The sequence below is a fragment of the Crocodylus siamensis genome, chromosome 13 (genome assembly GCF_052110815.1).
Source record: "Crocodylus siamensis isolate JL-2025a chromosome 13, ASM5211081v1, whole genome shotgun sequence".
NCBI classification, from domain to species: domain Eukaryota; kingdom Metazoa; phylum Chordata; order Crocodylia; family Crocodylidae; genus Crocodylus; species Crocodylus siamensis.
This window is the reverse complement of record NC_143407.1, coordinates 8,915,271-8,928,686: the sequence shown is the minus strand read 5'-3', so window position 1 is coordinate 8,928,686 and position 13,416 is coordinate 8,915,271. Positions and strand designations below refer to the sequence as shown.

The 13,416-nt window shown below is 52.0% G+C and overlaps 1 protein-coding gene across 7 annotated transcripts in view; it reads right to left on the bottom strand.

The window, feature by feature from the left end:
* Nucleotides 1–6,147: 6,147 nt before the first annotated feature.
* PPARD (peroxisome proliferator activated receptor delta) overlaps nt 6,148–13,416 on the bottom strand; it is a 29,512-nt gene continuing 22,243 nt past the window's right edge. For all 7 annotated transcript variants that reach the window (XM_090025213.1, XM_090025211.1, XM_090025214.1 and 4 more), the window contains 3 exons: nt 13,156–13,358; nt 10,745–11,195; nt 6,148–9,933 (listed from right to left, as the gene is read on the bottom strand). In XM_090025213.1, the coding sequence (XP_089881339.1) occupies nt 9,686–9,933; nt 10,745–11,195; nt 13,156–13,358 (902 nt within the window). In that variant the 3' untranslated portion in view covers nt 6,148–9,685. The remainder of the gene's footprint in view (nt 9,934–10,744; nt 11,196–13,155; nt 13,359–13,416) is intronic.

Sequence of the window (13,416 nt, the reverse complement as noted above, 5' to 3'; positions counted from 1 at the left end):
GGAGATGGAAAGCTGGGTAGACAGCAGCATCCAGGGTAGTGGGGGTGCCCCGCTCCCAGGCACTGCACACAGCCGGTGCCTGCAAAGAGCAAGGGGGTCTCGTGGTTGAGCAATAGGAGAGCTGGGTGCAGCCCCTAGCTATGCTACAGCCACCCTAGGCAAATCTTTTAACCTCCTGCTGCCTTGGTTTCCCTCCCTCTTATTGGAGCTAACTCTTCCTCCTTTTGCCCACCTATTTCTGTAGGTGGTAAGTGTGTGGGGGCAGCAACCCCTCAAAGCCAGGGGTGCCTGATGGAGCCGTGAGATGGGCATCGTTGCAGCTCCAGGGCTGTTTGTTCAGGATCAGGATCGGACCCCTGCTTGCCCCAGCTCTGCAGCGGGCACCTGGTCATGGGGGCTGGGCAGCCAGGATGCCAGCCACATCGCTCCCTCACCTTCTACTGGCTGCAAAAAACTGGTCTGCCATAGTCCGGCTAGTCTGTTGTACTGCTGGGCTTGGGAGAGCCCCTGACCACATGTGCAGCACCTAGCGCAAGGGCCCCATGAGCTGCCACTAATGCAGCCCTAAAGCCTGGGGCAGGGCAGGGACGAGTGAGTTGTTTGTGCCGGGGCAAGTCTTCACTGCCTAATGCTACAATGGGTTAAGCGCTTTGTTTTTCTCCTGTACCCCCCCCTTACCTCCCCCATCAGTGCCCCTCTTCTCTTTTCCTCTCCCTCCCCTGCCCTTTGTATTCTAATCAGTGCTGCCTGTTTGGAGGCCCTGCTTCCTGCACTCCCTCCTCAGCATCTGATGAAGGAAATGGCTGCTTACTTGGCTAGTCTATCCTGTGCACACCCACCCTGTCTTTGGCCTAATGCAGCCAGGCTTTCAACTGGTGTAGCTGGGACACAACTGAGAAGCGACTTCCTCCCTCCTCAGTCGCCCTGTATGAGGTCAAGCACAGTCTGAGCTAAGCCCAAGTTAGAACCAAGGTTTTAGTTTTATCCTAATGGTGAGGATGAATTTGACCACTTGAAAGCAAGTAGGCAGTTACCACCTGTGAAGCAAAGAGGAAGAGGCAAGAGATTATCTACAATGGGGCCATGAAACCATTGGTTTTGATGCCTGGTAAAATCACGGCTCTGTTGGCAGGCTACCTGAAGGTATTGTATAGGTTTCCTTTGGGGACAGAGGGCAGGGCAGGGTGGCACCTTACAGGCTGACTGGTTTCAGAGAAGCAGGAGCTTTCATAGACCAAAGCCTACCTGAGGACGAAGACTGAGGATCAGGCCTGGGCTGGTAGTTGTGCCGATAGCATAACCCCCCTGGGGTTCAGGCATCGCTGTCCTACTGCAGTTGGTGCAGCGGGTGAGGATAGCCCAGGTTATGGGGGTTGGCACGTGTGGGACTCTGGACTCGGCCAAGTGCGGTGACAAGGTCTGGTCGCATCTTTGGAGGGTGGGGGGCATCGGTGGAGCCACTGGCTTCTGTTGATGAGTCTTCACCAGGAGCAAACTACCTTGTCTTTAGCTTGGGCTGGGGCTGCTGGTTCCCCAGACCAGATGGAGGCACTGGAAACCTAGAGGCTTGTCTCCCATCTGCCCCAGTATGCACAAAATACCACCCACCTCCCCGCACCATGCTTCATATTCCTGGAGCCTCACACCCCCAGCAGCAGCATTGCCCCTGCTGTGACCCCCTCCCCCCTGCAGAGACCGCGCCAGGGGGATCCCCAGGACAGTCACTGCCGTGCTGCTTGCTCCTTCCCCCATGCTCTGCATACAAGGAAATGAGACTGTGGAATAGCAAAGAACGCAGGTTCCCCGCTTGAGTCATCTGGGGGCTTCCTGGAGGCCTTGGCCAACTGCTCTTCTTCTGCATTCAGAGTTTGGTGATAAAGTGCCTGTGGTCCATGGGGCTGTGTTGGCCCAAGGGGTTCAAGACCCCCATTCATACTCTTTTGTGCTGTTTCCCATCCTGCTCCCGCTGCTCTCTGGGCCACTGTAGCAGGTAACAGCCTGGAGAAGTTTTCCCTCCCCAAACATGTTTCAAGCCAGACCGGCTGTATTTAAAGCAGGGATAAGCTGTTCTGTCCTGGCAGCAGCAGTGCCAGGGTGCTATTGCTGTACACAGACAGCAGCGCAGCTCAGGCAAGAAGCAGAGCATGACATAGTACCTGACCCCCATCACATCCCCCAGCAAGCCTGAATAGGTGTGTCAGGTCGGAGGCACAGATGAACCCAACCCCTCATTTTGGTTTCCAAACCTTGAGCAAGCTACACATTTCATTCCCCCAAGGAGCCAGTTGTGCTGCCTTTAGAGCTTCCCCTATGCTTCCTTTTCTTTTGTGTGAGTAGCACGCTTACCATTCACAGCTTTTGAACCACAATCACTGAGAGGAATGGGGTAGTTCACAACCCATTGTTTCAGGCTGCAGACAGACAGGGCCTGTATGGGGTCCCACTCACCTTCCTCCACAGCTTAACACTCAGATAAAAGCCAAGACTCTGGGGAACTGTGTGCTCACCCCATGCCAGGGGCAGGCCCTTTGTGCCACCCTCCCCTCAGCCCAGGACTCTGCTTGCTGTCTGGAGGTGCGTGTCTGGGCCCCAGAGGAGATGACATGACCTTCTCCACCTTGAATGACTCGGTGTAATTAGAGGGTGAAGGCTTGTCTCATGCCCTGCCGGCAGGCTGACCCCTGTGAGCATCTTCCGACAAATGCTTCCAACCTACAAAGGTGTAGGTTGGAGCCGTGTTGGTCTAAGGACATAGGTAGACAAGGTTCTTGGGGTGAATCTGGTATCTTTTATTAGACCAACTGAAATAGTTGGAAAACCATTGTTAAGCAAGCTTTCGGGTTCAAAAACCCTTCGTCAGGCTAAGGAAGTTTCAGCAGTCGGTGTGTGCTCTCCCTGGATAGCATGAAAAGTAAAGAGGCCAGAGGCTGGGCTGGTAAGCAGGTAGGCAGTAGGCAGCGAAAATGTAGATTGAGGAGTCAATGGGTGAGAGACAGGCAGGGAGGGAAGAGAGAGAAGGGGGATGAATAGTGGAGAGATACCTAGGGAGTCAGATGTCAGGCAGGTTATAATGTGTCATAAATCCAATGTCTATATTTAGTCCATGATTTCTAGTATCCGGATGGTGGGAACAGCTATGGGCACCAAAACGGCCCCACAGTATGCCAGCCTTTTTATGAGCCACCTGGAAGAAGACTTCCTCAAGAACTGCACCATCAAACCCTTGTTATACTTGAGATATATCGATGACATCTTCATCATTTGGACTGAACACCTACAACCCCTGATTGAGTTCCATCAGAAATTCAACAACCACCATCCCTCCATCCAACTTTCTCTAGAGTACTCCAGCACCAACATTTTTAGACACGATGATCAGTATCCAGAATGATAAAATACAGACCACCTTATACAGGAAACCCACAGACCAACATACATATCTGCACAGAACCAGCAATCACCCTAAACACACCAAAAAAGCTGTGATATACAGCCAAGCCCTCAGATACCACCAAATTTGCACTGAAGAGAGCACCCAGGATTGCCACCTCACTAATCTTAAAAAGGCTTGCTTAATAATGGTTTTCCAGCTATTTAAGTTGGTCTAATAAAAGATATCAGATTCACCCAAAGAACCTTGTCTACCTCCAACCTACAAATGCTTCCAAATGCAAGGATCTTGCTTGCTACGCAGTTTAGGGTGATAACAATCTTGGCTACACAATTTATTGCTCGAGTTCTCCCTCGAGCATCCTCCTTCAGCCTTGCTGGCTATGGCCAAGTGAGACCTGCACGTAGGACACCTGCCATGGATTTGGCAGTAGTATCTGGCGTCTGGCAGGTAGGACACTTGCTGGTGGTAGTGCCACACAGATGTGAACAATTAGGCTCTGCTCAGCTGAAACTTGGAACCTCGCTTGAACCAATTTGGACTGGAAACAAAATTCTAAAAAGAAAAAAGCAAGGGCAAGATCTGTACTGTAGCTCCTGCCCTTCCCGGCTCCCGTGACAAGTCATGAAATACAAGCTCGGTGGATCCGGAGAGGGCCGCTAAGTCGCAGTTATTGTTGCCAAGTCGCAGTCCTGATCATCTCGCCCACGTGCTCGACAGCCTTCTTGTACCTGCCGCCTTCGTGCCAGTTCATGACTAGGAGCTTCCAGACTTCACAATCCTGAAGAACACGCTGGAGAAGCATGCTGTGTACCAAATGAAGGACCCAGCGCCACCTACCCTGTGCAGAAATCGGTGCCCAAGCTGCAGCGGGGTCTGTCGATCCCGGATCGGCCTCGTCACCCATCTTCAGACCCGCAGACGAGACGACTGTGGAAGACGATCATCCTCGACTGCGCGGGATTGCTGCTGATGACGACGATGACAAGCTCAGTTTTAAGGCTTCGAAACACCCACCTGCTCCTGCTGCCACTGACCTCAGCAGCAGAATTTCAAGGTGGTAGAAATGAACCCAGAGAAGGGGATTTCCTCCATAATGTCCAATCCTACTCCCATTGAACGGGGCCTGTGACAGAGCCTATGCTCTTCTCCCAGCCTGTGCTCTGGGCCCTAAGCAACACAGGGGCCTCCAGGCAGAGACAAACCCTGTGATGTAGCTCCACATGCTCTCATAGCTGATCCATCAGATTTTTTATCAAGGATGGAGCCTTGCTGGTGAAGTGTCTGCGGATGCCAGCTGAGCGTAGTAGAAAGCGCTCTCACAGTCATGCTGTTGTCCAGCCAAAGTCTAAGTTGGTACTGAGCTGCTTGGCCCCCACGAAGTCCTGGCCATGCAACTCCGCTACCTGGACCATAGTGCCAGAGCACAAAGCAAATGCTGGGGAGGCACCAGCTGCTGACAGGATCAGGGATGCAGACCTCTCTGCATGACCTCTGCATTAGACCCCTGATGCAGTAATAAAGTTGTATCTCAATACCCGCCGCACTCAAACGGACTCGAGTCTTGACTGGCGTCAAGAAGTGGAATTGGGACCAAGATGAGGAGACTACCCAGGAGCATTTGCCAAGGACGTGTTGGCTGCAAAGCAGAGAAAGGAACGGTAATAGTTTAATTTAAAGGGCAATCAAAGGATAGTGGCAGGCTGGAGTGAGCAGAGGAGGCCTCAGAGGATTTTTTCCCCTTTGCTCAAACAAGCTTTTTTCAAGGCCACTTTAGATATCAAGCAAGCAGGAACTTACTCCTGATACCCTTCAAGGCCATTTCAGACTCACAGGGAACTCAAGGGAGGCAGGAGGGGGATCCTGGCAGTGTCTCAGCAAATAAGTTAAACATTAACACCTTAACACCTGGCTTAAACCATCAAAACCAAAAAGTGAATGCAATGTCACCAGCCCATAGGTATGCCAGGCTGGGAGAACCAGGCTGCTCGCAGCTTGCACCAACACAGCCTATCTGTCCCCTACCCCGCCAGCTCAGCCAGGGCAGGAGCAGAGAGAGGGGTATTTGTACTTGGCTCCTTGCAGTGCGCTCTGTACTCTACGCCCCCAGCACCGAGCTCTGCACAGCTGGCCAGTGCTGGCTGCTGACTGCAGTTGCCCCCCACCCCACACTGCAGAAAGTACCGATTAAGTCTGATCGTTGCTCATAACCACTGTGGATCAGTGCTTGTGCAGCACCTAGCACAAGGGGGCACCGACCCACACCCGGGACTACAGTAATATCCCTGCTCCTACTCACACTACATGCAAACAGCCCCATTCAAGTAAGTGGAACAACCCACGAGCGATTCCTGGTCCACATAGCCTGGCTACCATCACCACCGCCGCCAGCATCACGGTGTCACAAAGCCCCCAAGTGGAGATGTGGAACGTGGCAGAAGTTGTGCTGCTGACAAAGCTGTACCAGCTTCCTGAGCACACAGGTCCTGGACAGCAGCTCTCTCCTGGCAGCACAGCACCTTCCAGACCAGGGTTTTTGCTGGCACATCTACCTTGGCGAGGGGAGGGTGTACTATTGATGGTATAGTTATGCATGATCAGTGCCCCCGACCCACCCCAATGTGGCAACAGGGGAGCGTCATAGCTGCAAATTCCCAGACACGGCCATTCCCAGCGAAAGCTCTTCGGCACTTCCTTCCCCAGGGAGGCTGGAAGGTGCAAGAACCTTCAAAGAAAGTATTACAAGGCTCTGAAAGTGTCTTAAATATTTAGTTCATATTTATTTAAAGTTAAGTCAGTCTGTGGACACTATTTATATTATTAAAAACACTTGGAGGTTTGTACTTCTAGCAAAAATATACATTTCAGTTTGAGGATTATTACAACGTTGAAAGAGAGCATGAGTTCCTCCAGCATCGCCTGGGGCGAGGGGGCCGGGCATCGCAGCAGCCTCTCTGTTCACAGCATCCGGGCATCCAGTGCAGGGGGAGAGGGGAGAAAACAGACCCAGGGAAGTACCGGTCACAATCTGATCACAGCCCGGAGCTGGCGCTTCTCTGGCCCTGCTCACAAGGACTTAAAAAGTGCTGGACAAGCTGGATCGGCCTCACAACACCCCTGTGAGGTAGGGAAGGGAAATGGCTGTTCTGATAATACACATGGGGAAACCGAGGCCCAGAGGGAGGGAGTGATATACTACGAGAGAAGAGCAAGTCTGTGCAGCTCCCGGTTTCTAGCAGCCCCCTGTCCTTGATCATGCTCTATTTGCTGAACGCATGTTACCCACCTGCAGGTGGGGCACGGAGATGGCACCGGGACCATCCCTCGGACCCTTGGCGCTCTGTGCTAGCCCCACCTACCCGTTTGGAGGCCCGCAGTCAGGCTGCCCAGCAAGCATGGGGAGGGAAGCAAAGTACCTCTCACTTTGGATTTTTAACTTATTGCACAGGGAAATTTGCTACCTCAGAAGGGGGTTGTCCCACAGCACTGTACAGTAACTCCACCATGTCATGCTGCAATTACTGGTGGGCTCTGCAGGGTCAATGCAACATCTCTGGGTAGGGGGGCATCCCCCTTTCCCTTCCCCAGCCACTTGCTGCCCCTGACTTGGGTCCAGCTGCCTTGTATCAAACTAAACAGATTCTGCCCGTGGAAGTGCTTGCACAGATGGGACCCTGGGTGACTGCTGTCACCCCTGGCAGAAAAGCAGCTACATCCCTGGTTCAATCCTCTCTTCCCCTGGAGACAGAGACTCAAACACCGCTTCAGTGTGGCTGCAGTGGGAGGGGGCAGGTCCCTCTCAGCTGCATGACAGGTGTTTTTGTTACTGCTGCTAGAAGGTGCGAGGGAAGCTCGCTCAAGGTTTTGCCGGTCACAGAGCCTGAGAGCAAAGCTGGTGCCCACAGCTGCCAGAACAAGTCCCTGCCAATGATACCAAAGTACTGTGGAAGCACGATGTTATGGGAGGCCCAGGTGCCCTAGGTCATCCCAGGACTCCCCTGAAAAGCCCCAGTCTTGTCATCACAACAAACAGGGCATTTCCCAGCTCCTGCCATAAATACTTGGTATTTATACTGCACTGTACAAACACTAGCTGACTCCCCTTCAACCTTTGCAAGGGAGATTCAAGTTTTATTAGACTCGCTTATGGGTCAGGGAAACTGAGGCACAGTGGTTACGTGGCTTGCAAGTTAACGGCTGAGCCAGAGTCAGACGTTCAGGCCTCCCAGGCCCGAGCTGGAGTTGCCCTCCAGCAGGAGGCCTCCCCAACACCGCAAAGTCAATGCCTGGCACGGTTCTAGCATTAGAGATGGAAGAGATCTACAAGGTCATGCAGCCTGTGGTCAACTCCCTCAGGCTGGGCCACATGGGGTCTGCAGAGGAGGGTGTGGGGTCAAAGCAGTGCATTCACCAAGGACTTTACACTACCGTAACAACTCTCCACCTGGAGCTAACCTCCCTTCAGGACCCAATGACCAGCATCAGTGCAGGGGGCAGGGCTTTGCCTTCTTGGCCACTGGCCTCATCCAATGCATCCTTGAAGACGTCTCACCTGCAAGGCCAGATTTCTCTCTCTGGACAGCTGCCTCCTCTCACTGGGCTGCTGGGTCAGGAGAGCTACACACAGATCCAGAAACCCGGATCTCTGTCCAAGCCGCAGTCAGCCAGCTCGGGAGTCCGAGACCCTCAGCCCAGGGCGTGCGAGGCCAAACCTGCTTCCATGCTACTCCAGTAAGCCACCCCAACTCTGGCCAGGGAGGGAACACACCTCTCTCTCCAGCAGGAGAATGGAGCCTCCACAGCCCATTCAAAGCTCATTGTCTGTGCCAAGGATGCCAATGGAAGTGCCAGTGGTGGTAGCTGTAGTGAAGCGGACACTTGTCCAGCAGCAACTGGATCTAGAACAATGACTTCATTCCCAACAGGCCACTAAAGAGCCATTAGGTAGGTGATCTACACGCTACAGACCAGGACTGGTTCTGAGATGAAGACCTGAGAGTGAAAAGTACTCTCTCTCTCTCTCTCTCTCATGAGCTCAGATTCATCCAAGCCTTCCTGCAGGCTAGAAATGACCCAGCTCCCCACTCCTCTTCTTCCACAATTGCTCCAAGCAAGCTGGAGCCCTGCCTAACGGGGCCCATAGCTATGATAACCCTAGTGCCCCCCTGCTCTGCTCTCTGTTGCCTGCTTCACAACACTAAACCCTTTTCCTCCGCCCACCTAGCAGGGACTCAGGCCCTTGGGGCAGTTCAAGTCTGCCCCAGATTGGATAATGGACTCAACGGAAGTTCTAATACTGGCTCTGAAGACCCAGGTGAGCCAACCTCCATCTCACCTCTCCCTTCCTTCCCTACGTTCAAGCTTCTAGCCAGTGGTTTTCAATCTGTGGTCTGCAGATTCCTGGGCGCCCGCAGACTATGTCTAAGGGGTCCACAAAAGATGACTATGATCAATCAAAAGTATGTAAATACCCACACTGACAATTTGAAGGGGTCCCCACCTCCATTTGAAATTTTTTAAGGGTCCACAAATGAAAAAGGGTTGAAAACCACTGGTCTAGGTGAAGATAGGAGCACATGCCAAGGGGCAGGTGCCTTTGAAATTAAGGGTTGACAAGGACTAACTCAGGCCACGTGAAGACTCACACATGTAAGGGAGCAGTATGGAAGGCAGGGGAGGACACATCTCTAGTAGAAAGCATGTGTGCCCTAGGCATTCAGGGGGAGCACAGCGGGTCTGTCCCCTGAGGAAGCATCGTACCCTTCTCCAAACACTCACAGTTTTCTCTGGGGAACTCGTACCCTGAGAGCCGCTTGCTTCTGTGACTGTCTTAGACCTCATGGCTCAGGACTGATAGCCTGTGGAGTGCAATACAAATAATACACAGCAGCTGCGAGATCTCAAGTGCAGTTCTGGGCCTGCAGATACTGGAGCTGCTCCGTGGTCTTCCCAGATCTGACCATCCCCTTGCTGCCGCTTTGTGGGCCCAGTGCTCCCACGGCCTGTTGACCTGGGTGGAAATGCACCAGCAACTCCTGAAGCAGCTGGGCTGTAGCAATGGAAATGGGTTTCACCCTTTAAGGTTGGTTAGTGCATATTAACGGAAGCCCTGGCCTACCCCGCGGTAACCGCAAAGTCTCATGGTGCTTTGCCCTATGTACCGTGTGTACTGATCATATAGAAAACAGTTTCCAGTAGAAGAAAATGGAAGACGGGGAAAGGGATTCTTTGCTGTCGCACAAAGAGTTCAGCAAGGGGTCGATGGCTTTAATCTCTCTCATAAATAAGCGCTCCTCAATACATGTCCTTGTAGATCTCCTGCAGGAGTGGGTGCAGTGAAGTTTCTGTCTCTGTCTTCTTGATCTTCTGCACCAGCTGTGCATGCTCTGTTACTAGCTGCCGCAGGTCAGCCATCTTCTGCAGCAGCTTGGGGAAGAGGTACTGGGCGTCAGGGTGGTTGGTCTGCAGGTGGAACTCCAGGGCTCGGAGGATGTTGTCCTGTATATCCTCCACCAGCTTCACGTTCATCAGGCCAGGGCGGTCTGTAGAAGAGAATGGACACAGCTTAAAGCATAGCCCAAGCATGACTTTCATTAAAATGAGTGGTTCTCAATCCTTTTAGGCTGAAGGCACCTCTCAGCGAGTGTCCCTTCTCTTTTAGCTTTTGCTTATTTCTTGACTACAGAAAAATAATAGAGCAGTTCTGTTGCAAAGAACTTGAAAAGCGTGCAGCAGGGCAGAATGTTTTTGACCCTGTGGATTCTTATTTGAAATCTCTGGGTTTATCCTGTGAATCACATGTCGGTGTTTGCACACCTAGCAGCGCAAAGACCTTAAGGAATGCTTTGATCCCTTTGCATGGCACCCTTAAAAGGATCTTGTGGGGCTGGCTTTTTTTGAGAATCACTGTATTAAACATTAGCCACGGGGGAGCACACAGGGTACTCCTAACCAGCCTGACCAAACTTATGCACCGAGTCAGCATCAGAGAAGAAGCCAGAAGTCCTTGGTCCCTAAACAACCCCTGTCACAGCACGTTCTGGGCACGGTGGCTTTAACCCCATTGCTCTATTTCTCACAGCCTCACCTCATGGTGGTGACAGGAAACACCAAGGTGTGTATAGCCAGTACAGCAGAGAAGCTGGAAGGCTTGAATTTCAGGTCTATGCAATTCTCCTTTTGGTGAATTCACCAGATTCAAACCCCAGCTCCAGCCAGCAGATCACCCGCCCAGCAGCAGGGTCTAGCTCCCCTCAGCAACAGCTTCACATCAACCCCACAACCTGCCAAGGGGTCTCCATGCTCCTCCCCCAGCAATCATGCCACCCACATGGCTACCAGGCCTAGACTCACCTCCACACAGGATTATGGCAGCCACAAACAGAGCCAAGTCACTGTCGTCCAACTCCAGCGAGTTGAACTTCACAGCAAACTCGAACTTGGGCTCCATGATCTCGTTGAAGGGCTTGCGCAGGCTACGCAGGAACTCACGTGTCACAAACCCATTTCCGTTGGCCACTAGAAGCCCGTCCTTGTTCATGATAGAGGCCAGCATGGCAAAGATGGCCTCATGCACTCCATACTTCAGTAGAGTCACTTGGTCATTCAGGTAGAGGCCAACAAAGCTGGGGATGCTCTTGGCAAATTCCGTGAGCTCCCGCACAGTCTCCACAGTGGTGCACTGGCAGCGATAGAAGACGTGGACTCCGATCTCTTTGTATGGGGGGATCCCATTCACCAGCTGTTTCCACACCAGCCCCTTTTCTGCCTGCCACAAGGTGTCCATGTCATGGATCACAAAAGGCTACGTGAAAGAGAAGTGAAAGGTGAGATCTCTGCCCAGGGCTTTAAAGTCCCAGCTATACCAAACACACTGATCTGTCTCTGATATCGAAGGCAATTCAGAACACTATCCTATTAATTAACATAATAGCATAAGAACTGCTATATACTGGGTCAGACCATAAGTCCATTTTGCCCAGTCTCTGGGTAACACAATGGCAGAGAGCAGATGCTAAAAAAGGGAGAGCGAACAGGGTACGATCAGGTTTTTTCCCCACTCTGTTCCTCTCTCATTTGCAGCCTCCAGCATTTAAGGTCTTGGAATTTCTAATTCAAAGGCTGTATTCCTAACTCCCATGCTCAATAGCTGCTGATGCCCCTTTCCTCCAAGGCTGTGTCTAATCCCTTTTTGAATCTGGCTAAACTGTCAGCTTCCGCAACATCTGGTGCCCACAAATTCCATGCTTCAAAGACATGATGTGTGAAAAAGAACTTCCTTTTGTTAGTTTTAAACTTACTACCTACTAGTTTCATTTTGTGACCCCTAGTTCTTGTTTTGTGAGAGACAGTAAATAGTAACTCCATTTACTTTCTCTTTGCCATTTAATATTTTGTAAACTCTTATCATGCCCTCCTTCAGATGTCTCTCTTAACTGAACAGGCCTGGCCTCTTTAGTTTCTCTTCACATGGAAGACTCTCCATACCAGTCATCATCCTTGTCCCCCTTCTTTGTACCTTCCCTACTCCTTTCTATTACCCCTGATATCCACAGTATCTCTTTGCCTCCTGCTTTCAAGGAATATGTAGCCCATGGCGGGAACCCAGTGATAAGAAGAGTGATGGATCATGTGGGCGTCTCTAGGCAGCATCACACAGCCACTCGCATGGAGTGAGCCTGTGCTCTGAGGATGGTCACCCTGCTCCTGGTTAACCAGCAGCAACGCTGGATGCAATAAAGCCCACTGAGTCACTAGCCTGGAGATGCTCACCTAGCCTATTTGCTGGCCAAGTTACTGTGGGGGTGCTTCCCTGCTGGTGTTTTCTGGGCTGCACACTGCGCTGCTGCAGCCAGATCCTTGGAAATCCTGCCACAGCATGAGCAGCACTGCAGCACTCCATGCAGCTGAAGATGCTCATTTGCTCCTGTGTTAGATTCTTCTAGTGCTGAAACCCAAGACTGAAAGGGATAACCACTACTTCCGGGAACCAGGGCGCTCCGAGACGCCTACATGTGGACTGGGTCGCTCATTCAAGGGTTTAACCATTTTGCATAGCTCCCCAATTCTGCTTCAGTTGCTCCCGGGTCAACCTTGCTAATGTAGGCACTTGGAGAATTTACCCATGCTTATCTGGCAATTCCTTTTCAATCACAGACTCTACAGAGATATCAAAAGGGGAACTGCTGCCATCAGGCTGATGCTCCCACTATAACAACCCTGCCATGATGAAAAGCAGCTTTTGCTGGGGGGAGGGGATGGGGTAGGTAAAAGGGAAGGCCTGAACAGCTACGATAAATACTGAGCAGGGTTTCCCGGCTCCAGACCCAGCACACTACATGAGTTCTTATAAACAGGGCTCACTTTGCCCTCAGAGCCGACGGGCACATTTTAACATGAGCACCACACTGGGCTGTGTTTCTCAACAAGCAGACATTTTCCCCTCACACCTGGTGAAGAGGCGAGCGCCTTCTGCCTCGGTGCCTTACAGGACAAGTCTCAGGGCCTGGCCCACTATTCAGGTGGTTCATCCAGTAGGGAGATCACAGGATCAAATTTCTGGCCTGGTCTGATCACAGCAGCATTAGAAATACAACTCCAGTGCCAAACACTAGAGAGTGAAACACTAGCACGAAGGTTGCCCCAGGCAGGCAGTACCTGTGGGCCTGATCCTGAGGTATTAAATGCTTCTGACGGCCCCTGCCTTAAGGTGAAGATGGCTGGCCTAGAGCACTGGCCCTCTGCAGCCCACCTAGAGCACTCACCGGGGTGCTGCTGGCCTTCCCAGTCAGGATGCCTCTTGCCTTCTTTTTGGTCATGTTGAAGTTCTTCAGGTAGGCATTGTAGATGTGCTTGGAGAAGGCCTTAAGGTCGGCCACCTGTGGGTTCTGGCAGCTGATCGCACTGGCTGTCAGCCCCGCCACCAGCTTCCTCTTCTCCGCCTCTGGCATGCGGCCAAAGCGGATGGCTGTGACATGACAAAATGGGCACCATAAGGCACTCTGGGAGATGACAACAAGGAACCA